Here is a 25,145-nt window from a genome sequence, read left to right on the forward strand (position 1 = left end):
TGTCCTAGGTTTCACAAGAGCTCCAGACTTTAAAACCTGTTGGGAGGTCAACTAGAGACACTACAGTGCCCTAGTCTGGAGGTGTGTCTGTGTGTGTGTGTGTGTGTGTGTGTGTGTGTGTGTGTGTGTGTGTGTGTGTGTGTGTGTGCGTGTGTAATAGACTGGAGATAAATCTAGTGCTCAGGAGACCCGCCCTGAATCCACCACCCTCACCGAGCAAAATATGAGAAAATGGACATATATATATATATATATATATATATATATATATATATATATATATATATATATATATATATATATGAAAGTCACGTTTGACACATTTTTATTTGATTTTAAACATTTAAATTGAGAGTCTTCTTAAATTTTACAGTGACGTGTAACAAAATGTATGTACAGTATTGAAGTAAATGTAATTCGTTACTGTACATAAGTAGCTGTTTCACGTATCTGTATTTTACTGAACTATTTCCATTTGGGGAGACTCAACTACATTTAGCAAAATCAGTCGTTCTCTTATTTATCAGTAGATAAAAACTTCCAAGTATCTACTTAACACAGTCATACAGTTCAGCATCAGTTCAACAGCAAGCAGAACATTTCGAGAGGAATAAATGATGGAGGAAACTCCTGACTCTAACGTGCCACAGCACCTGAGGCCTCATTCACACAATTCTCTTTTGAAATAGTTGAAAAGGAGAATTTGGGCTCATGACCATTTTAATAGAAATCAATCAGTGTTTGACTCGAAAATCATTCTATTAACAGACTGGTGTGCTGAGAGTATCATTAGAGTCTTTTCACATGAACTGAGTTGATTAAGCTGAAAGTCTTGTGATAAAAATGATAATAGGAACATTATAGTCATAATAAATCATACTTTGGATACTTAAATACATTTGAAGGCAAATACTTTTGTACTTTTACTCAAGTGAAAGTTTAATAGGAACACTTTCACTTTTACTGGAGTAATATTTTACCTGTTGTATCTCTACTTTTACTCAATTACATGATTTGTGTACTTTGTCCACTGCTGAAAGTGAGCTTTTTATTAGAAAAGGAATCCGCTGATAAAAAGTTAACACTATTTCCTGTAACAGAAAATCGAAAAGATATATTCCTCTTATATCACAGCAATCTGAAATAATTTCGGCTTTTAATTAATATACTAACACATCATAATTTGATTATCTGTGCATAGTCATTTTAACCCCGTGGAACATCGACAAAACGAGCTTTAAAAAAAAAAAACGCCTCGCTGCGGGTTTTGCAGTTCCCACCAAGAAATCGGGTTTTGCTAACTCACTTCAGTACGTCGAACAGCCAATCTTTCAGCTCTGCTTTTCAGAGAAGTGAAAATCCATGAAGCAGCAGCTGCACTACACCAGATAAGACCTCAACCTACATATAAACTCTGCTTATATCTTCCTGATGCACTGTGGCATACTGCAATATTCTGCATATAAGAATTAATCCCACAAATTTCAATAGCAAAGTATTAAAATGTTTCTGAAAAATATGAAGTGATTGAAGTAAAAAGAAATCATAGTGCTGATCATTAATGCCGAGCTGCTGACCATAGATTCATTTGATGGTACTAGTAATGAGATATTCGGGAATGCATAACAAAAAAAAGCCATAAAAAAATCTCTTGGGCATTTAGCCTGTTGTTTCGGGCAAATGAATAAATATCACCAACTTATTTCTTGACCTGAGAGACTGGTACACACAGTATAAACAACAACAAAAACAAACCCATTTAATTGCTGTAAAAATCTGTAGTGTTGTGGTTTTGGACTGGGACTGCTTTTTTGGTTAATGCAGATCATCCTAGCAAAAATGTAGTAATAAATACACAAGTATAAATCTTTTAGTTGTGGTTTTATTATTTCCCCTAAAATAACCAGGCCACTGTTTATTACTTTCAGCTAACTGTGAGTGTTTGTAATACACTACAATCTGGCTGCTATTTAAAGTTTATAAAAAATTACAGGAAGAAAAGAAGAAGAATTACAAACCCGCCATCATGTATTCTATGACCGGTTATGTAACGGGTTGATTATGTAGCAAAAAGCTGCTTGTTGTAAGAGATAGATTACACCAATAATGATAAAACTTTCTTTCGGCTTCTCCCGTTAGGGGTCGCCACAGCGGATCCTCCGCATGTTTGATTTGGCACACGTTTTTACGCTGGATGCCCTTCCTAAGGCAACCTTCCCCATTCATCCGGGCTTGGGACCGGCACTGAGAGGGGCTGGGGTTGGTTCCCTGACCGGGGATTAAACCCGGGCCGCAGCGGTGAGATAATTGTTCAAATAAATGCCACAGGCACACCTCAGCCCGTTTAGTTTATGGACATAATCCTTAAATGCACTGTTAAAAATATTAGTCTCATTCATTTAAATGCGCACAATAATATTCTGCCAGTTTCCACAAGACTTTTCACTCACAGTTCGTGAATGGTGGGCGGAGTCGGGATGAAGAGAATGGTAAAGATCACACACCTGTACATGATTTAACTGATAAAAGTTCTCTCTTATAGTGAACAAGGAAAAGGATTAGGGAAAAAAAAAACCTGAAATGTGAAAATGTGACTGTGGCAGGATAAAAGTTTCTTTCTTTCTTTTTTTGATGGTGAACCTGTCACCTCCTTTCTTCCACCCTGAGTCAGCGAATTCTCCACAACATGCCTTTTGGATTAAACCCAATCAGCTCAAGTGGCTGGTTAACGAGGTTAATCATCTCACTATCTCATCACGCTTGGATCATTTCTAGCAATCACATTTGCTTTGACCTTAATTGTTAGAATGCTGAATTATTGATTTGATTGAGTGTGTGAATGTGTGATAAAAAGTTATATTAGATTAACTGTGGGTAACCAGAGGCAGGTTTGTTACCTAAAAGAGGAAGCACATGCTCATGCTCCAAACGCTTGCAGCAATGTTCATGCAAATGCTAAATAAATCACAAGACATAAGCTAGAAATCCCACACCAGTACACCAAGTATTCTCAGAGCAAAAATAAACACTGAATGAAAAAAGAATGCTACACAAAAGAAGCATACAGTAAAACTCAAAGTTTGAGCTCTTGTGTGTTCTCAGTGGGATATGGGTAAGAAAATATCACCACTTTATACAAACGTCTCAGCCAACCAGCAAACTGTGTAAAGACTAAATTCAGGCCTGTTTGATGGACAGCCAATTATTCAGTGTACCATACATGTCAAAATCATTTCATCGTGCTTTCCCTCTCGGGACCAACAGACATGAGGAACCAAAAGGAGGAAAAAGAAAATTCCAATTGGGGAACGAATGAAGAGCCCAGTCTCGCCTGAAGGGGCGTCATTGGTAAAACACTGATTTAGTTTAGATTAGATGACACACATTTTAAAGGCAATAAAAAAAAAGTCCAATGTTTGAAAGCAGGTTACTTACAACTCAAAGACCATGTAGAGCATTCCATCTGAGCTGTAGGTTTCCAGCAACTCTACGATATGGGGGTGTTTGAGCATGTGACAGATGCTGGCTTCCCTCTTCAGGTCTAGATAGAGAGCACAAGAAAGCAGAGGAAAGACTAAGTAAATGACAAAGAGACTGTAAAAAAAACACTGCACCGGTCCTGCATACAGAGTTTAATTCTGATAAATGTATGTATTCGGTTTGATTTTTATTGAACCTTTCATTTTTGAATGCTGAGTACCTAAAAAAAGATAGACCCTGCAGTGATGGAAAAAGACCCTCTCAAACATAAATGACAATCAAACATAATAAAAAGTCATTTCCTCCTGCTACTGTGTTGGGTAAATACATGAAGATAAGAAATCTTAAAAAAAAAAAAAACCTTGAGAAATAACACTAGGGAAAATGTCAGAGGTGTGGAACAGCACCAGATGAGCTGTTAAAGTGTTGCTAATGTACATGACAACATTGTGCACAGTGCAAAGATAAATAGATAAATGAAAACGCACATTAGTTATAAAAACGCAAACTTGCTGGAAGCTATTTTTCGGGACAGCAGAAACTGATGTACTACTGATGTATGAGTAGGACTGTTCTATATGCTGTAGGAGATCTTTTTTTTCTTGGACTTAATTGTGAACAATGTTACAATGTAGTACAGATTTCTGTCAAACTGTAAACAAACAAACAAAAAAAACAGAAAAAAAAGACAAAACACCTGTATTTAAAGACAAAAGACCTGTATTTATATTTTTAAAAAGCCTATAGCTAAAATAAAGAAATATGAAACGACATTTTCCAGCACACAATGCAAAATGTACACTAATTATAATATAAAATAAAAGTATATATATTTGTTGAATTCTTAATTCTAGAAATCCATTAGATATTATACATGTTATGCTAACAAACTACATATACATATATATATATATACTCATATGTTCATGTGTGTGTGTGTGTGTGTGTGTGTGTGTGTGTGTGTGCAAAACCGAGAATAAGCTTTAAAAAACAGACACATGTAGGTCAACTGTTGTAAACCTACATGAAAAACACACCCTCTTTTCTTTTCTCGCATCAGTTTTTCCTGCCATCTGTTTAACTGTTGCTACACATTTTGTAAAGTAAATTTCAATAAGATTGGAAATTCACTGATTGCACAGCTTCTATACTTAATATATAACCTAATATGTATCTGTATATGTTATCCCCAATTTAACCAATTTAACTTCATTAACATTATTAACCACTTGGGGGAGCTGTGGAGCAGAGTAAAGAAAATGCATTAGACCTGGCAGAACATTTCATTTGGCACTACGCAAACAAAACATTTAAACGTGAGCCACATGCTTTGGAATCCTTTTCCAGCTTATCCTCAAAATACTTAGCCCTCATTGTCTCACCCCATCCTCCTCAGTGTGTATCTGTGCAGTGGCTCTGCTTTCTCCCATGCCACCCCCACACCACTTGACTGAAGAGTGAAACAGCGGTGTTAAATTCCAGTTTTATAAAAAGAAATAACAAAATACAACAAAAACCTTCAAAGCCAAAACAGACACCAGAGACGGTTATTCCTAAGACTTAGGAGGCTTAAGCCGGCTTTACACCGTGCAAGATTCAGCCTAGATTTTGCAGACGCATGCACACGATAATCTTTGCTCGGGAGCTGAGATCGGTGGTCTTAGAACACATAATGCTCCCTGGTGGCCGAATAAGTGCAGCGCGACCCAAGACGGCCGATGAGAAAGTTTTAGGTTGCTGAACTGCAGCAGCAGCAGATGGAGCACATCTATAACGACTCCTCACAGTAGTGTCATAACAGGACAACAAGAGCCATGACATGGAAAGAAAAACAGGACGAATGACAGCTTCCAGGTGTGTAGCGAACTAACACGCACATGCTTTGTTCAGAGAAATTGCAGCGTTACTATTATAACAATGGCAAACTGTCCAATATGCTTCCCAGTTGAAGATCTCGGAACCTATGCCGAGTTTTCTTAAGTAATACTAAGTGTATTAAGTGGTAGTATGTAAACCATTCACTCACTCATTTTCCTTCACTCAAAAAGAATGTCCATCAAACTTTACCCAAAATTAATTTACAAAGCACATTTGTACAAATTGGATCATTTTATTTTATTTTATGAGTTTTAAAACTAGTTTGAAGCGATCATGTATCATAGCTCCCTGGGGATTTGAATCTTTTGTGCTTTCACCAGCGAATGCGTTCCTCAGTCCCGAATTTGAAACAAAAGTTAGATGTGAAATAGTAGTTAAAAGGAAATGAGAACAGATTGCATGTTTTATGACATGCTCCAGTAAACGTGTGGTCAGACGATGGTCTGTTCCTGTAAAAGTAACAGGTTTAGTGACAAAAGCGAATATCACGCACTCCAGTTCTGGAAGGGATTAGCGGCCTTTTTAGTCCCGCTGCATTCGATACACTCCGCAAGTGTTTAACAGCTCTCAGTGACGGCTCTGTACAATAAGAACACAATATTGTGCTAATGACCTCTTAAGTGGCAGAGTGAAATAATACAGACTGACTCAACTCTGACTCATCGCACTGACAGCTGAACAGAACAACAAAACAATGAGGGAAGTGCCAAATTCCACATGTCAGCCTACAACCACATGTACACACACGCACACGCACACACGCACGCACGCACACGCGCAATGCCTACACCTAGACTGTAACCTCATTACTGAATAAAACTATGTAATTTAATTTAATTTAGGTCTCCAAACGGTCTACATAAGGTCCAAACTGTCAGTGAACATTTGGTCCTAACCAAAGGCTTATACCCAGTGGAGAACAGACTCTACAAAGCATGAATTTTATCAGCAGTAACGGCATTAAGGTCTCTTATTGTATTTATACATTGTTCTGTGTATATATTGTATATTATAGTATGTGTATATTCTTTATATATATTTGCATTTATTTTTATTTCTTTCCTTTGCTGCTGTAAAAAAGAAATGTCCCCACTGTGGGACGAATAAAGGCATATCTTATCTTAAAATAACAAATAGTTATAGTAATATCGTAATATATATAGTAATATATAGTAATATCGAGACCGATAATAAATTGCCTATTAAGAAGATAAAGCAGTTTAATAATACAAATAACAGCTCCACATTTTCTTCAACAAAAGATGATCTTCATGGTCTAGTTTTTGGCTATGAAATATAAATAAATAAATAAATAAATAAAGGGGTTATACAAGACTACAGAGCAAGCATCATTGGATGGCCCTGCTGACTTATTGGGTTTTGATAAGCCATAAACCGAAACGCTGGCTCGAGTGATAAATGTCTCTTCCTGTTCTCTCTTTCCTATTTAAGGTTCATCAGTCATTCACTTCAGGCTGGATATAATGGAGTCACTTAGCCTATAGAGAGCTTTATAAACGAATTCCTATAGATACGATAATCCTTTTATGAGCTGCTGTTTCTGACACCTATACCTCTGTACTGTATAAAGACTACACCGGGCATCCATGTGGGTTACCTGCAAGTGATAAAGCCTCGGATAGAAGCCGTGTGAGACTGTGACAAGCACCTCGTACTCAAACCCTACCATAGAGAAGTGTAAATCCATTCTGTAACTGAACAGGAATAATAGTTTGACATTACCATAGTTCTAATCTAATATGGAACATATTGTGCGTGAAGGAAAATGACATGGCCTTTATGCAAGTGTGTGTGTGTGTGTGTGTGTACAACACACTCTCGGCTGTCTCCTGGTGAGATTATCTCTGTCTGTCAGGCCGAGTGTTGAAATTGCTAATCATGCTTGTGGACTCAGTGTACTGTAGAAATTCTGCTGGCAATGGAGAGAGTGTGTGTGTGTAGGGGAGAGGACTAGAGTAATATCACAGTGGAGATAGCGCTGGTTTCGGACAGAACTCGGTGAGAACACAAGCACAGAGTCGAGCTTCATAGGGTGAAATCCTCACAAATTGAGCCACGCTCTGTTAACACGAACACTTAGCCAAAGCCAAACACACTGTGGGAAGTTTCACCACTAAAGCCTTTTCAGGAGCATCAGCCTCGACATTGCCAACAACACCGCATTTACACACACCCTCACACTCTCTCACACACACACACACACACACACACACACACACACACACACACACACACACACACACACACACACACACACACACACACACACACACACACACACACACACCCTGAGTGAGTAGCACTGGTCAGAGTTGAATGAGCTGCAGTCACTTTTCAGGGTGATAAACAGGGCTGGTTATAAGAGAGAAGAAGAGAAGCTGAACTGAAGGAGAACGTTCAATATCCGAACAATAACTCTTTTCCTCTGACACACACACACACACACACACACACACACACACACACACACACACACACACACACACACACACACACACACACACACAGACTGCTGTCCTTCTCCTGTCCCCAGGAGCGCTGCCCTACTTTTATCTGCCCGAGCTACACCTGGCATATGTGAGCAACTGTTTAAGTAAAGGAAAAAAAAAAATGTATGTTGAAATAAGGGAGGGAAAAATTACAAAAATAAATAATAATAATGGGTAATGTGATTGATATATACTATAATAAATCTAATCTGGTTTTAATAGCAATTTTAAAACAACTACCTCAAAGACAAAATATTTTAAACAAAAATAAATAAATAAAAAGATAGTTAAAAAATATATACATGGCTTGAAACTTTTTGTTTATGGATTATAAATGTGTATGTTCAGCAAAAAAATGGCAAACGAAGGACTTGTACGCTGCATTTTGGTCTTCACAGCCTTAATATTGTCTATATTCGGTTGTGTTTTGTTAAGAATCTGGTGATACGATTCGTATCACGATACAGATACAGGGTGGCGATACAATACGTTGCGATACTGTAGGCAAGGTGATATATTAGGTTTTGTTTTTATTTTAGGAAAAAGGACATTATTTTAGAAAAGCTGTAATGAAGAACTCACCACCATATGCATCCATAGCAACAACAAAAAAAACAGTGGGAATGCATTTGCATTAAACAGTCCCTGTATTATTCAACACTATTTAATCACTTTTTGTGCGGAATGAGTAAAGGAGGAAAAATAAAGTGCTTGCAGGATGCTTTAGTAAAATTTCTGAATTTAGGGAGCTGGAACAATTCCTTCATCCTCCTGTACTAGCAGTAAACTATCCACCCGTTTCCTGGGGGTGCTGCTGTAAAAAAAGATTAGTAGTATAACATCCGTTGGAAGTAATAACAGCGTCGACTGATTTGCGCAAAAGGCAATATGTTTTGTTTATGTGGGGTTTGGTTTTCAGGGGGGAATATGTTAAAAATTACATTAAAAATCTCGATACGAGTTTACACAAACCGAAAGTTAGAGCGGACTGCACTCTCACACCTGTATTGCCCTGCCTGACTGCATTCTCCAGCTTTATAGAAGAAATAATCATCTTTTTTTTACTCTTACTTATGTTCTTGCCTTCCTAGGATTGTAGTTTTTAGATGTAAAACACAAGTTAGAGCTCAGATCATGCTTCTACTATTAGCTTAATGCTAATGGTAATACTAATAATAAAATACAATCGTCATCAATCACACTTCATATTGGGTGTCTTTAATGACTAGGTGCATATGTTTAATTATTTATTTTTCTTAAATGACCATTTTATGTACAATGTTACTAATTGTGTACAATGGATGACTGTTTACCGAAAGATTCACACATAGTTGGTGCAAAGCCTCGTAGGGTTTAGGAAACAGGTGGATATTAACGCTAACATTAGTGGCGTTTTTATGAATCTATACAGCAGTGGTCCCCAAACTTTTTTGCGCCACGGTTTAATGTCGGACAATATTTACACAGACTGGCCTTTAAGGTGTGGCGGATAAATACAACAAAATAAAACGATAGGATGGGAAATAAAAAGTTTTTTTCTAAATATAATAATAAACATGAATCCACTGTGTTGTTTTTTTGTTCATTTTGCTCGCTTGGGGGTTTCAATTTAGTGGTAATGTATTGTGTGTTAGCGGCTGGAGCCCCTTTAAGAATGTAGCAGATATGGGTAAGACATGTGACTGATCCATCATGACATGCATGAAGAGTGAGTCATGGACAGATGTGGTGGAGAGAATCCGGTAATTTTCCAAATTAAAACATCGTTCAGAATCAGATAATAAATAAAACGGAAATAATTGAAGTTATGTATTGTTTCTGTGCGGCCCGGTACCAACTGACCCACGGAACGGTGCCGGTCCGCGGCCCGGGGGTTGGGGATCACTGCTATACAGTATCACCACACGAAATATCGCGATATTCACGTGTAACGACGTTTTCTTACACACCTAGATACGAAAGTATGCAACACAAAAATGTTGGCAGCTGCTCACTTCTCACAATTTCGACACTTAAGTAAGGGCATGCGCTTCCTACCTAATCACAAATACAAGTACACAAATATTACCAGGAGTAGGTAGACAACTGACCAAATCACACCTGTACACATGCTCATTGACCATTTCATCACAGATTCCAGTCTTCTTGCGTTTCACTCTCCTAGAAGCTTTCATTTTGGATAATGACTGTGAGGATTATGCTTATTCAGCAAGAAGGGCGGAAATAAGGTCAGGCATTTGCTGTTGGATGAAGAGGTCTGGTGTTCAAGTGCATCTTCATGGTGATCAGTGGGGTTGAGGAGTTCGCTTTGTAAGAGAATTCACTGTTTTCATGATTTTTTTAAATGCCAGTACTTAATTTTCATTATCATTTTATTACAATTCTGAATAACATTCTGAAATAAACACTTGTACAAAAACTATGGTAAAATTCTGAAGGATCCTCCTGCAGATTTTCTACTAGGAATGTTCACCGTGCATTGTTAATGCACAAGTTGCACTTTTTATTACTGTAATACTTAAAATATGTGGGTATTATTCTATTTCCTTAGCAGCTGACTAGATTTTGCAGCTCTGGCCGAAAAATTAAAATGTTTCTGTTTCATGGGTTGAGATGGAGTTAATACATAACATCAGTGTGTATGGTGTGAAGGTCTCAGTCACACTGAGCTTTATAACACAGAACAAGCCAAAATAATATACACCGATCAGCAATAACATTATGACCTCCTGCCTGATATTGTGTTTGTAACCCTTTTGCAGTCAAAACAGTTTTGACCTATTTAACAGTAACAGAATTACCTTCTTCAGCAATCTGAGCTAAAGGAGTTCGTCTGTTGGATTGGACCACACGAGCCAGCCTTCGCTCCCCGCCACTGTTCATTCCAGTGTACCACTTTTGATAGATACTGACCACTCAGACCGGGAACATCCCACAAGAGCTACAGATTTGGAGATGCTCTGACCCAGTCATCTAACAATCACTATTGTAGTTATTAGTATATCATCTAATAATCACTATCCCTCGTCAAACTCCCACAAATCCTTACACTTCCCCATTTTTTCTGCTTCTTACACATTGACTTTGAGGAAAAATGTTCACTTGCTGCCTACAATATCACCCACCCACTAACAGATGCCATGATGAAGAGATAATCAGTGTTATTTACTTCACCTGTTATAATGCCATTGCTTTATACTGGTGTATATTATTATACATATTAAATAATATATATTTTTTGAATCTATTATCAATTAGGTTGTTGTTGCTGCCCTGTTTACATCCCTACTGTCTTCCAATATTTGAGGTTCCTCTGCATTGCACTGTTGGTTTGTTTGGAGCTGTGTGTTGTTGAGGGGTGGGGGATTAAATGTTTACCTTAGCGGAGATACACAATTCATAACTGAATTACCCTAATAATATCTTCTGCAATGCTGCAGCCATTAGATGCAAAAGATAAGCATAGGACTATAGAGACCATCACTCAGCCTGACAAAACTAATGAAGAAGGGCAGGAGCTCAACCACAATCATCCAAGTGTTTTAATGCACTATTAAGAGAGACACACACACACACACACACACACACACGCGCACACACACGCACACATCCCACAGAGTACACCATTATTTTGAACCTACTAGCCAGTACACAGAAATGGAAAATCCACTCTTGGATGAGGAGGAGCACAGATATGCCTGAGCTAAGATAAATGGACGGAGAACATTAGAGAGAAAATAAGAGAAATTCTGTACAAGTGACTGAATTTCCTGCACAGTCTTAAAATAATCCTTTATCGATTTTTTTTCTACAATCTATTCAGATAATCTATTGGAAACCACTCAAATGACTATTCAAGCTGTCATGGATTAAATTATGCTGCTTTTACTCTGTCAAATCAGTGCATGCCTTTTATTAAGCTGCAACACACCAACACACACACACACACACACACACACACACACACACACACACACACACACACACACACACACACACACACACACACCCACCCACCCACCCCCTCTCTCACACCTGCACAGGCCACATTTGGTCTTTTACCTTTTACGGTTGAGTGACCCTAGACTGCTAGATGGGAACCGTGTGAGTGGGGATGTGAGTGTTTTCTCACTGCAGTGTAATGTGGCTGTATTAAATATAATCTGCCGTCATCTTCAGCATGAGAAGATTTTTGTTGGAAAGGTGCAGCATCTTGAGTAAGTCCTCCTCAATGAAAACCAGTAGGAAATGTTAATCATGATGTGCAAGCTTGTCTCTGAGTCAATTACTATGAGATTTGGACTTGCCTAATGACATTAAAGCCGTGTGTGTGAGAGAACAGAGCAAATTATTAGAAGGCTTTCCAGAAAGAAAGAGAGAGAACTGAAAGAGAGAGAGAGGGCTCTCAAGTGTTCACCCAAGTGAGCAAGAGACTAGAAATAAATAGAGACAGAGAGCGAGTCACTGACTAGTTATTAGTTACTATTATTTAAGTCAAACTGAAAAGTTTGTTGAATTTAACTGCCTTTTAACAAAAATGAAAAGGCACTTCTAATCTTAAAATCTGTCCATAATATGATCTATGATATGAGGGTTGATAAGAAGTAGACACTGCAGAAAAGTTCAAGCCGGTGTGAGGGTAACACTCAACTTTAGCCTCTTTTCTCACTTCGCTTCCCTCAAGGATTTTCCAGCGCAAACAACAGAAGGGTTTATGGCTAGAGCCAGACCCAGTCATGACTCCCTTTCTGTTCGTTCATTCTCTTTTTTTTATTAATACTCCTTCCTGAGGTAATATATTGAACATAGCTTTAGATTCAAGCTGAAATAGTTGGAAAAAACAGAGATACAAATGAGAAAAGGAAAAAAAAAAAAACCAGAGACTAAACTATGAGTGTCGTCTGAGAGAGAGAGAGAGAGAGAGAGAGAGAGAGAGAGAGAGAGAGAGAGAGAGAGAGAGAGAGATATGTTGGCAAAGATAGTGATCAGGTTACTGCGGAGGAGGGGGTGGGGGTGGAGGGGGGTCGGATTGTTTTGCTACGAATCTTACACACACACACACACACACACACACACACACACACACACACACACACGCACACACACACAAACATGGACACATACTGTGAGTAATGAAACGTCACAGCTATTCATTAGAGGAAATGCACGTTGTTCTCTAGTGACTGTTTCACTGTTCATTGCTTTAACCAACAGATGGCTTCTGTCTGAGAATCTCACAAAAGGAGTGGGAAGTACAACCAATAAATGAAATAATGATTTACCTGTTACTTCAGCGACAGAATATTCTTTTCATAGACTGAACAAGGAAGAGACATCACATTGAATATAAGAAAAGAAGTGTCTAACAGGTCTAACAGTAATAATTAGTCCCATTGGGTAATAAAGCAATAAAATTATATTGTAAGTAGGGTTGTCAAATATATTATATCAATATTAACGCCCGATTAATGCAGCACGCACTTGTTTCACCCTTTTTATTTATTTATTTATTTATTTTTAATTTTTTTTATATAAATACATTTATTTATGAGGTCCGTTCTTTACTCAGATATAAAAAATAAATAAACTCCACCGAAAAATTATTTTTAATCACTAAACATTTGTTTTACTGATGCGCAAGTCGTTATTCCCTTTAAAACATTTACAAGAATATTTTGTCATGCTCTATGTTGAATATGGTTTCACGAACAATAAACATACATTTGCATAAAGCATTTGCATATTTGTCCATGCCTATGCTGATTAGAGTATTAAAAACTTGACAAGTATTAATTTTAGAACAGATAAAAGATGTGCGATTAAGTCGAGTCATGACAATCGTGCGATTAATCATGCTGAAATATTTGAATCGATTGACAGCCCTTAATTGTAATACTTGAAGACATCATAAGTTTTAATGGATATCGGGTTAAGCAGCAGTAGGAGATTTCAATTGGTACAATAATTAACAAGGAACACAAAAGTTTGTAACGTGACTGAAAAACAAAGAAATATCCAGGACAGTCCTGCACTTTTAATAATGGCCATTATCCCAAATTAGCTTTACAGAAATAAAAAGATTACTCTAATTTCTATCCCTAATAAGGAAGTCACTGTTGAATGTGGTAAGGAAAAACTCTATGAGACCATATTAGAAAGAAATCTTGCGAAGACCAAACTCAAAAAGGGAACTCATTGTAACATAAGTGGCTTTTAGAGTAGGATTAAAAAAACGTCCAATGAACTCCGGTATCTTGGCAGTTCAGGACCTCATGCTGGTAAAAAGTGTGTGTCATGGTGTGAGAGGTTCAGGCCTGTCTGGTGAATTATAGCCGAAACACCCACATAAACAGATGTGATTAAATCTGATATGATGATTATATAAATATTTGAAGAAAATGTCATACTTTTTTCTTTGGGCTATTTGTTGTGCTAGCAATGTGAAATTAGCTTAGGAAAGTGCAGATCCTCTTTAATCAGACACTACACGCTTCTTATTTAATAATCACATCAATGCCGATGAGCTCATGTTGACGACGTGAGGATTTTTATTTGTTATTCACAAAGTCAGCTATTATTGTGTATAAAAAAATGTGTATAAAAAATGTTTGTGCAAATGCACAGTTCTGGCGGTTATTTTGCTTACACCAGAGCACTTTGCAAGCATCCAAAATGTTTCAATTATTAACCAAAAGCCACGTCACACATTCTGAAGATTTATAGTTTTGAAATGTCTGCAAGACAAGTCAGTTCACTTTTGCTTTGAGTTACAAAGATGCATAATGTCTGCTTGTCTAAAAACATTCAGTTTCCCATATTAAGCTTAAACTCCACAGTTCTGCAGGTTGAAACTTTGCGGAACACCATTACGATTACAAAGAACGTTTGCGTAAATGTGTAATAAACATTTCCTAACAAAGAAACTTCACCACGTTTAAGGCATTTGGCAGACGCCCTAATCCAGAGTGACGGCATTCAGGATCAACGCATTCAGGCTCCTCAGTCATTGAACATTTAAAGGCTCTTTAAAAGCACCTGGTTCCACATCTCTAACTGACTGTATGAGACTGTATAAGGGACAATACTCAGTCACACACTCCGGTGCTCATGATATTTCTCACTCTCCAGTGTTTTAAGTGATTTAGAATCACATTGGTGTCACCCAAATGAGAATGGGTTCCCTTTTAAATCTGGCTCCTCTAAATATTTATTCTTCATAGCACCGAATTTTTTACTTGCCACAGGCGGGATAAATACATATAATTCACTTACATGAACATTTATGTTCTATAATTCTCACATTCTGTAAAGCTGCTTTCAGACAAAGTCCCCTGTGAAAAGCGCTAGGGAAATAAACGTGAATTAAATTAAGGATCTGCTTGCTGAAAATGAAATGTGATTCATTATCAGTATAATATCTTTATTTATGTTCACCCGTTACCAATATTTAAAGCTATTTTCTTGGAGAACAACACAAGGAAATCTTTAACATTATTAAACACTGAAATGAATTCCTGTATCTACCTCAAATGTTTACTTTGATACCCATCTTACTGACCATCCAACCGAATCTGCATCAGGAACTGTAATTTCTTACACTACTTTTCCATCTCTTCAGAAATAAACGACAGTGGTATCTAAGCGGATCTGCAAAATAAATATGCTAATAAAAATTATATAACTGATTCTGCTTGCGTCCTTCTTCTCTCTCCTCTGCCCACTTCCTCGCTTGCTTCCTCGTTCTTTCGCTGGAAGCGTGAGATCAGTTTTAAATAGAGCAGTTATTTCACTGGTCTAATTTGGGGAATAAGGTGTAAAGACAGAGCTTTAATGCAGTTTCAGGACAGCTGAACAATGTATTACTGTTTAATAAAAAAAAGAGAAGTTAAAGCACTTCTCAGGGATTTCCCCCCAAAAAGGATCCAACTTTTCAAAAGAGAACATCACCAAACGTGGTGTGTTTGAATTTTATGGCGATTAAGTGAACAGTTGCTCATCTGTTAATTTACAGAGGAACACAATATTTCATTGTGTTGTTGGACAGTATTGAAGTAAACGCAATTCGTTACTGTACAGAAGTATTTCCATATGGGGAGACTTTTACTTAAACTTCACTACATTTCAAAGTCAAATATTTTACTGTTTTTACTCAACTACATTTTGCAAAATAAGTCGTTCTCATTTATAAGTGGATAAAAACTTAACTGGTCAAACGCACAGCAAGCCACCAATCAGAGTAGAGCACATGCTGTTTTTAACTTGTTTTGATTGGAGCTTGGTGGTATGTATTTATCATCAGCATACAACGTTCATTTCGAGAGGAATAAATGATGAAGGAAAACTCCTGACTCTAACGTGTCACAGCAACCGTGGCCTCATTCGCACAATTCTTTTTTGAAGTACCATAATTTCTGGACTATTAAGTGCACCCAAATATAAGAGAGAGAGAGAGGCTACTGAATATGACAAAGATTTTTATTTTGAACATAAATAAGCCACACCTGTCTATAAGCCGCAGGTGAATATATAATATAGTAAATATAGTTTACACAGGCTTTAATGAAATACAGTGACTGTAACACAGCTTGTATCTAATCAGTAGACTACCAAGAAAGTCATTGTTCACTGTCTTCCTCCTTCCTTTTACAACAATTTCTCTCGGGAGTTTTTCTTTTGGCATCGTCGTGTGTTTAAAAATCACCATCGGTGAAGCTTTTCTCCCGATGCCGTGCAGCTCAGAACACAGGTGAAGTGCGTTTTTTCATGCCCGGTTGTTTTCAGCGTGACGAATGATTCGCATTTCCTGTTGCCAGTCCGAGTGAGCGGCAGGTCAAAGGTCAGAGGAACTGCATCCATATTTATGATGTGGTGCGGCCCAAATCAGTGGGAGCGCATCTGATTTAATATAAAGAGTTTCATTGGTTCACCTGAACCCATTCTGCAATTTCATTGGTCTAATGTTAGGGGTTCAGGTTTTTTGGCATGAAGCTTGTAATACCGAGAAAAACCCTGGAAAAATCCATAAACTAGCCGCTTCATTGTTTAAGCCGTGGGGTTCAAAGGGTGGAAAAAAAGTAGCGGCTTATAGTCCGGAAAATACGGTAGTTGAAAAGGAGAATTTGGGCTCATGATCATTTTAATAGAAATCAATCAGTGTTTGACTCTAAAATCATTCTATTAATAGACTGGTGTGCTGAGAGTATCATTAGAGTCTTTTCACATGAACTGATTTGATTAAGCTGAAAGTCTTTTGATAAAAATGATAATAGGAACATTATAGTCATATTAAATCATAATACCTTTACTCAAGTGAAAGTTTAAAGGGAGCAACCTTTAATTTTTACTGGATTCATATTTTACCTGTTGTATCGCTACTTAATTACATGGTTTGTGTACTTCGTCCACCACTGTTCAATTTGCAGGCTTTAAACGCTAACAAGACATTGTGCACTAAGGTGCCCTCATATTAACCACTCTGCAAGGAGGCGGAGCAAACTTCAAGAATCTAACAGACTACAGCATTGGAAACAAACAGAGCTGGGGCCGCTGCAGTGATTTAATGATAAAGCCATATTAATGTGATCACTGAGCAAGGTGTTCTCCACAGTACAGCATCCGACTTCAAAAGACAAACAGTTAATGATCGCCTGGCCAAACCTGTATTTCCCCTCTCCAGATAACAGGGCAAGTATTGATTTATATTGAAAGAACAGAGCTCAATAAAGGAAAAACAGTGAAATTCAGCAAGGCTGAAGCTTGTAGAGGCAGAATATGTGCTTGTCGAAAACCGCAGCTCAGTGTTCCCTTGTTGATTTGTAAAAGCCTATACACTAGGGGTGTAACGGTACACAAAATTCATTTTCGGTATGTTCCTCGATTTTTAAGTCATGGTTCAGTACAAAAATAAAATAAAATTGCTTGTCGTTTTTTATTTAACACAGTTTACTATTATTAACATTTGAACAGTTTACATTTTTTAAACAATTTTAAATAAAATGCCTGCTCGGTTAAAATTATATATATACATATATATATATATATATATATATATATATATATATATATATATATATATATATATATATATATATATATATATATATACATATATATATATATATATATATATATATATATATATATAAATAAATTAAAAAACAATAAAAAAAACTAATTAATTTAAACAAATAAAACTAATGCAATACACTTTATTATATTGATGAGAATTGAGTAATACATTGATTAAATAAAATTAAATAAATGAACAAATGTAATTGTTTACCTTTGATAGTTGGGTAACACAGATGTTTATATAATTGTGTGTGTTTTACATATAATATGTAATTTTCTTAAGATATGTTCTTCTTATTTCAGCGTACTTTAACGAATGTCTATTCATTCCATACTACAATCATTGCCTCGATATTTGAAATTGGCAGGATTTTTTTTTACTTTCAAGAAAAATTCTTGAAGCTGGACATAAAACACTGAAGAATCCATAGCGCTAGCATTAGCAGCTAGCCACTTTCTTTGCGCTTTTTAGATTTTAACTATGTTCTGCATGCAAAAAGGATTGCACCGAAAGCCCTGTACCAAAATATTTTGGTGCGAATACGTGTACTGCTCCACCCCAACTATACGCTGCTTGTTTTCTCTTCTTGAGGATCTCTCAGGAACTTCAGGAAAAACATTCACCTGCCAAATCCCAGCCAACACCCAGCTCTGTCCTTACTGGACCAACCATATCTACAGTGGGTACGGAAAGTATTCAGACCCCCTTAAATTTTTCACTCTTTGTTATATTGCAGCCATTTGCTAAAATCATTTAAGTTCATTCTTCTTCCTCATGAATGTACACACAGCTCCCCATACTGACAGAAAAACACAGAATTGTTGACATTGTTGCAGATTTATTAAAAAAGAAAAACTGAAATATCACATGGTCCTAAGTATTCAGACCCTTTGCTGTGACACTCATATATTTAACTCAGGTGCTTTCCATTTCTTCTGATCATCCTTGAGATGGTTCTACACCTTCATTTGAGTCCAGCTGTGTTTGATTATTCTGATTGGACTTGATTAGGAAAGCCACACACCTGTCTATATAAGACCTTCCAGATCACAATGCATGTCAGAGCAAATGAGAATCATGAGGTCAAAGGAACTGCCTGAAGAGCTCAGAGACAGAATTGTGGCAAGGCACAGATCTGGCCATGGTTACAAAAAGATTTCTGCTGCACTTAAGGTTCCTAAGAGCACAGTGGCCTCCATAATCCTCAAATGGAAGACGTTTGGGACGACCAGAACCATTCCTAGAGCTGGCCGTCCGGCCAAACTGAGCTATCGGGGAGAAGAGCCTTGGTGAGAGAGGTAAAGAAGAACCCAAAGATCACTGTGGCTGAGCTCCAGAGATGCAGTCAGGAGATGGGAGAAAGTTGTAGAAAGTCAACCATCACTGCAGCCCTCCACCAGTCGGGGCTTTATGGCAGAGTGGCCCGACGGAAGCCTCTCCTCAGTGTAAGACACATGAAAGCCCGCATGGAGTTTGCTAAAAAACACCTGAAGGACTCCAAGATGGTGAGAAAAAAGATTCTCTGGTCTGATGAGACCAAAATAGAACTTTTTGGCCTTAATTCTAAGCGGTATGTGTGGAGAAAACCAGGCACTGCTCATCCCCTGTCCAATACAGTCCCAACAGTGAAGCATGGTGGTGGCAGCATCATGCTGTGGGGGTGTTTTTCAGCTGCAGGGACAGAACGACTGGTTGCAATCGAGGAAAAGATGAATGCGGCCAAGTACAGGGATATCCTGGACAAAAACCTTCTCCAGAGTGCTCTGGACCTCAGACTGGGCCGAAGGTTTGCCTTCCAACAAGACAATGACCCAAAAACACACAGCTAAAATAACGAAGGAGTGGCTTCACAACAACTCCGTGACTGTTCTTGAATGGCCCAGCCAGAGCCCTGACTTAAACCCAATTGAGCATCTCTGGAGAGACCTAAAAATGGCTGTCCACCAACGTTTACCATCCAACCTGACAGAACTGGAGAGGATCTGCAAGGAGGAATGGCAGAGGATCCCCAAATCCAGGTGTGAAAGACTTGTTGCATCTTTCCCAAAAAGACTCCTGGCTGTATTAGATCAAAAGGGGGCTTCTACTAAATACTGAGCAAAGGGTCTGAATACTTAGGACCATGTGATATTTCAGTTTTTCTTTTTTAATAAATCTGCAACAATGTCAACAATTCTGTGTTTTTCTGTCAATATGGGGTGCTGTGTGTACATTAATGAGGAAGAAGAATGAACCTAAATTATTTTAGCAAATGGCTGCAATATACCAAAGAGTGAAAAATTTAAGGGGGGTCTGAATACTTTCCGTACCCACTGTATATCTTCAAATAGCTGCTTGTTATACAAAGTGCACACTAAAGAAATCTAGGACTGTCTTCACTCTTACACATACATAACCTGTTAATTTATGTTGTCTTATGTAGCACCTTGGTCCTGTATATGGTTGGAATGACAAAAAAGCCTTCTTGACTAGACTTGACATCCACAACTATTAGTAAATGGCAGGACAAAAGGTGTATGGTGTTTCCTGATAAATGCAAACACAGACCAATCCACAGCTACCTCAAGATATTTCAAAACCTAGCCTTCACTGCAATTTCTTCCAGCTTGACTTGACTCAACTCCCCTCAGAAGCTTGACCTATTTGTACTAGCATGAGAATGCACTTTTGATGGACACTACAAAGTACTCCTGCAATGCATTCTGGACATTACTAAACAGTAGCATACATGGAGTATACAGTCTAAGGATGTACACTGGCTAAAGCTCAAGAAGACAAAAATCGCAAAAAGTCAATTATCTCTACCTGTAAAGTGCCAGTAAGCAAAAAAAAAAAAAAAAGAAAAAACTCTTTTCTGACAGCCTTACACAAACACTGATTCTCCTGTCAACTTGCCTTGATTTATGACTGGCCGGATACATGAAAGCACTCCATTCAATAGTAGTGTATTTGTGCCCTTTCCCATTTACTTAAAAAATGGAAAGAGAAAACCCCAATCGTTTCATCAACATTTCACACCGGTTTTTGAAGAGTATTCAATTTAAATCTTGGTGGTTTGCTGTGAGCCACAGCGACTTTGATAATCAGAAGTGTGAATATCAGTCAGCTTTGAGGTGTGTGCTGTGTGTGAAGAACAACTATAATAAGCAGCGAGGAATAGGAGCAGCAGCTGGGAGAAGATCTGCGGTTCGACTTTTCGTGACAATGCAGAGTAATTTACTGTCATTTAATGTCACAAAATCCGTTTGTTTTTTTACCCATACACAACATACGTAGGATACGTGCATACTGGGATTCTTATTCAGTTTGCTCTCATTGAGGTCTGCTTTCAGTTAATGTATAGTTTTATTGACATGAATTGGTTCCACTGTACAATTTTTCCTATCATACTCATTTACCAACCTCTGCATTATGCTGATATCTGTATAATTTACCCCATGCCAACCCACTAACAAAAAAAGCAGTGTACTACCCACTACTCTTTACAAAAATCATAAGAGGAAATGACACAAACTGTCAGCTTTGTTTTTAAAGAAACTGATGCCGACTCTCTCCATTTATTGCACTGATTTTTCTTCACTGTACTTCTCATTTGATAGTTTGTATGGTTTCTCTTTGTTACCTGAATTGGAACTATACCCATATAAAATATAGTTCAATGCTCAAAGAAGCATAATACTCCTTATAGACATGATACCGTAGCTTACTGGAGACTGAATTACCGGAACCTGGCTGATGTTTCTTGTCTACCAGCTCTGGACCACAATTTGTAGCACAATGAAGAAGACACATTACTAAATCATGGCTTTTGCCTATTTTGGAATTAAATTAATGGAATAAACTGGGCACTTATTTTGGCACTTGTACTGATTCCTCTTTACCAGGGGTTTACTCATACATTTATTTATTAATTTTTAGTAAGTGCTCTATCCTGGTCCAATGGCAGTGTAGGAACATACACTATTTAACTAAAAGTTTTCTGGACACTAGAGGTTGATTGATCGTCTGGCCGATTTTAGACATTTTTTAATTTATCGACATAATCTGATTGTGATGCAAATTAGGCGGATTATTAGAGAGGCACATCTGACACGGCAAAGAGTTAACGTGCGTTCTGCGCTTGCGCAAGAGAACGTAACTCTCTCATACCAGCAGGTGGTGATAGACTGTATTCGACATCCAAACAGGGAAAACAGAAAAGTTAGAACCGCAAATATATAAACTGAGCAGTGTTTACACGTGCCGCAATCATTCTTGCGTGACTGAGCCAACGAAGCAGAATAAACTAAAGCTGACCACTTTGGTGCGTCCCGACTATAAATTCTTATCATTAGTTCTTAATCTAGCCTTATATATTCTCATATAAATATGAGACTGCATTTGGAGAGAGAATGAGAGTCACATTGGTAAGGGGGAATGAAAATAACGTTTAGTGAAAGAGTGAGAATAACATTTGGAGAGAGAATGTGAATAACATCTGGAGAGAGAGAATGAGAGTCACATTTGTAAGGGGGAATGAGAATCTCATCTGGAGAGAGAATAAGAATAACATTTGGAGAGAGAATGAGAGTAAAATTTGTAAAGGGGAATGAGAGTAACATTTGGAGAGAAAATGAGAATAACATTTGGAGAGAGAATGAGGATGACATTTGTAAGGGGAAATGAGAATAAGATTTGTAAAGGGGAATGAAAGTAACATCTGGAAAGAGAACGCAAGTAACATTTTGGAACTCTTTTGTTAGTGAGCTTCAACCAGCTGTAATTTAGGCTACTGGTAGTATCAAGGACCAAAACCTGCTAACAAGTGCACTGATTGAAGAGGTTTGTGTTGTTCAATTAATGTTTCATCTAAACAATTTTCTATATCATGTCTTAATAATTAACTGTTAGATTTAATAACATGAAAGGGGGAAAAATCTGCATATACCGGCCATTGGCTGCCCTGACATCGGACAAACATCGGACAAAGAAAAACCATATGGGTCCACCTCTAGGAACACCTAAACATAAGATTGGTATCTGCTTTCTGAACATCCCATTTAACATTTAGTCCTTATTTGCTGTTATAATATCAACCACTCTTCTCGGAAGATCTTCCACTAGATTTAAGTGCGCTTGTGGAGATATGAGCTCAATATGTGTCAGTACTCAATACGGTAAAAATGATGCAGCTGTAACTGGAGTACAAACAGAGAGCGATCATCAAACTACCTTCCTACTCTCGCTTGCTCTTCACTGATTGATAGGCTGACTACAGCAAATCGTTGTGAAGCTGCGTAACTCAGGCCGAGTGTCGAGTAAATTGAATAGTGAGATGAGATCTGTCCATGTCCATTTGATTTTGACTCCCTGGAGATGTGTCAGTGTGCATATGAAGAAATCCACCTTTTCAGTGTCAAAACTGAGCCACGAGAGCCACACACCCGAAGCCGAGGAGAGAGCTTCACTGGCACAACCTGAGACGCAGGCACTAATAGCAGCATTAAAATTCGAACAGTGCTAATGAATAGGTACAGAGGCAACAGGGGAGATGAAAGATGCAAAACATGTGCCACTATGAAAAAGATAATACTGGCACACATGCGTTAGGATCAAATGTGCAAACAAATACTTAAAGCAAAAAATCTAGAAATCTCTGGAAGCAGAATTAGGCAATAGTAAAAACATCTGGCCTGCCTGATTTCATTGTTTAGCAATATTGTGGTAAATGAGCATGGAAAAGAACATATTCACGAATATAACTCAAACATGGCTGCTGTATAAAACGCACAAAGCATCTGCTGGCACTAAAAAAAGCGTTGATGATAAATGTCATCAGTGCCTATGCTCCACAAGTGGGTTGTGAGATGAAAGAGAAGGAAAAATTCTGGAGTGAGTTAGATGAAGTAGTAGAAGGTGTACCTAAGAAAGAACGATAGGTGATTGGGGCAGACTTTAATGGCCTTTAATGTTCTCTGTAGGAGATGCAACCTGAAGGAGCAAGGGGACTGGTAAGGTGTTGGCAGGGGACAGTGTAGCCAGACAGCATCGGATGGTGGTCTGTAGGATGGTTTTGGAGGCAAAGAATAAGATGGTGGAAACTGAAGAAAAAAGATTGTAGTATGAGATTCAGGGAAGAGGTCAGACAGGGGCTCAGTGGTGGTGAAGAGGTGCTGGATGATTGGGCAACTACTGCAGAAGTAATAAGAGACAGCTAGAAAAGTACTTGGTGTGACCTCTGGAAATAGAAAGAAAGACAAAGACGTGGTGGTGGAATGAGGAAGAGCAGTAAAGCATAAGGAAAAAGAGGTTGGCGAAACAGAATTGGGATCGACACAGTGATGAGAAAAGTAAGCAGGAGTACAAGGAGATGCAGCAGCAAAAGAGGAAAAAGAGAGATGTAGCAAAAGCCAAGGAAAAGGCATATGGGACACTAAGGAAATATAAATGGATTTGTAGGGATTGGCCAGGCAGAGGGACTGAGCTGAGAAGGATGTGCTGCAAGTTAGAACAATAAAGGATGCAGATGGAAATGTGTTGACTAGTGAGGAGAGTGTGTTGAGAAGATGGAGATAGTATTTGAGCAGCTGATAAACGAGAAAAATGAGAGAGAGAGGGTTGGATGATGTGGAGATGCTGAAGCAGGATGTAGATAGGATTAGTAAGGAGGAAGTGAGAGCAGCGATTAAGAGGATGAAGAGTGGAAAATAAGTTGGACCAGATGACATACCAGTAGAAGCATGGAGATGTTTAGGAGAGATGGCAGTGGAGTTTTTAACCAGGTTGTTCAACAAGATTTTGAAAGGTGAAAGGATGCCTGAGGAATAGAGAAGGAGTGTGCTTGTACCCGTTTTTAAGAAGGGAGATGTGCAGACCTGCAGTAACTACAGGGGAGTTGATCAGTCACACCATGAAGTTATGGGAAAGAGTAGTGGAAACCAGGCTGAGAGAAGAGGTGACCATCTGTGAGCAGGAACGACAGGCTGGTTCAAGGTGGAGGTTGGACTGCATCAAGGATTGTCTCTGAGCCCGTTCCTGTTTGCAGTGGTGATGGACAGGTTGACTGACGAGGTCAGACAGGAGTCTCCATGGACTATGATGTTTGCAGATGATATTGTGATTTGTGGTGAAAGTAGGGAGCAGGTTGAGAAGAGCCTGAAGAGGTGGAGGTACACGCTGGTGAGAAGAGGAATGAAAGTCAGTTGGAGTAAGACAGAGTACATGTG

General features: G+C 38.2%; 1 protein-coding gene across 16 annotated transcripts in view; it reads right to left on the reverse strand.

Moving 5' to 3' along the window:
• The window catches only part of caska (calcium/calmodulin-dependent serine protein kinase a), a 131,731-nt gene that overhangs the window by 35,120 nt on the left and 71,466 nt on the right, over positions 1 to 25,145 (reverse strand). For all 16 annotated transcript variants that reach the window (XM_083536411.1, XM_083536408.1, XM_083536419.1 and 13 more), the window contains one exon: positions 3,436 to 3,541. In XM_083536411.1, the coding sequence (XP_083392537.1) occupies positions 3,436 to 3,541 (106 nt within the window). The remainder of the gene's footprint in view (positions 1 to 3,435; positions 3,542 to 25,145) is intronic.

The sequence above is a fragment of the Silurus aristotelis genome (genome assembly GCF_946808225.1).
Source record: "Silurus aristotelis genome assembly, chromosome: 3".
In the NCBI taxonomy this organism is placed as follows: domain Eukaryota; kingdom Metazoa; phylum Chordata; class Actinopteri; order Siluriformes; family Siluridae; genus Silurus; species Silurus aristotelis.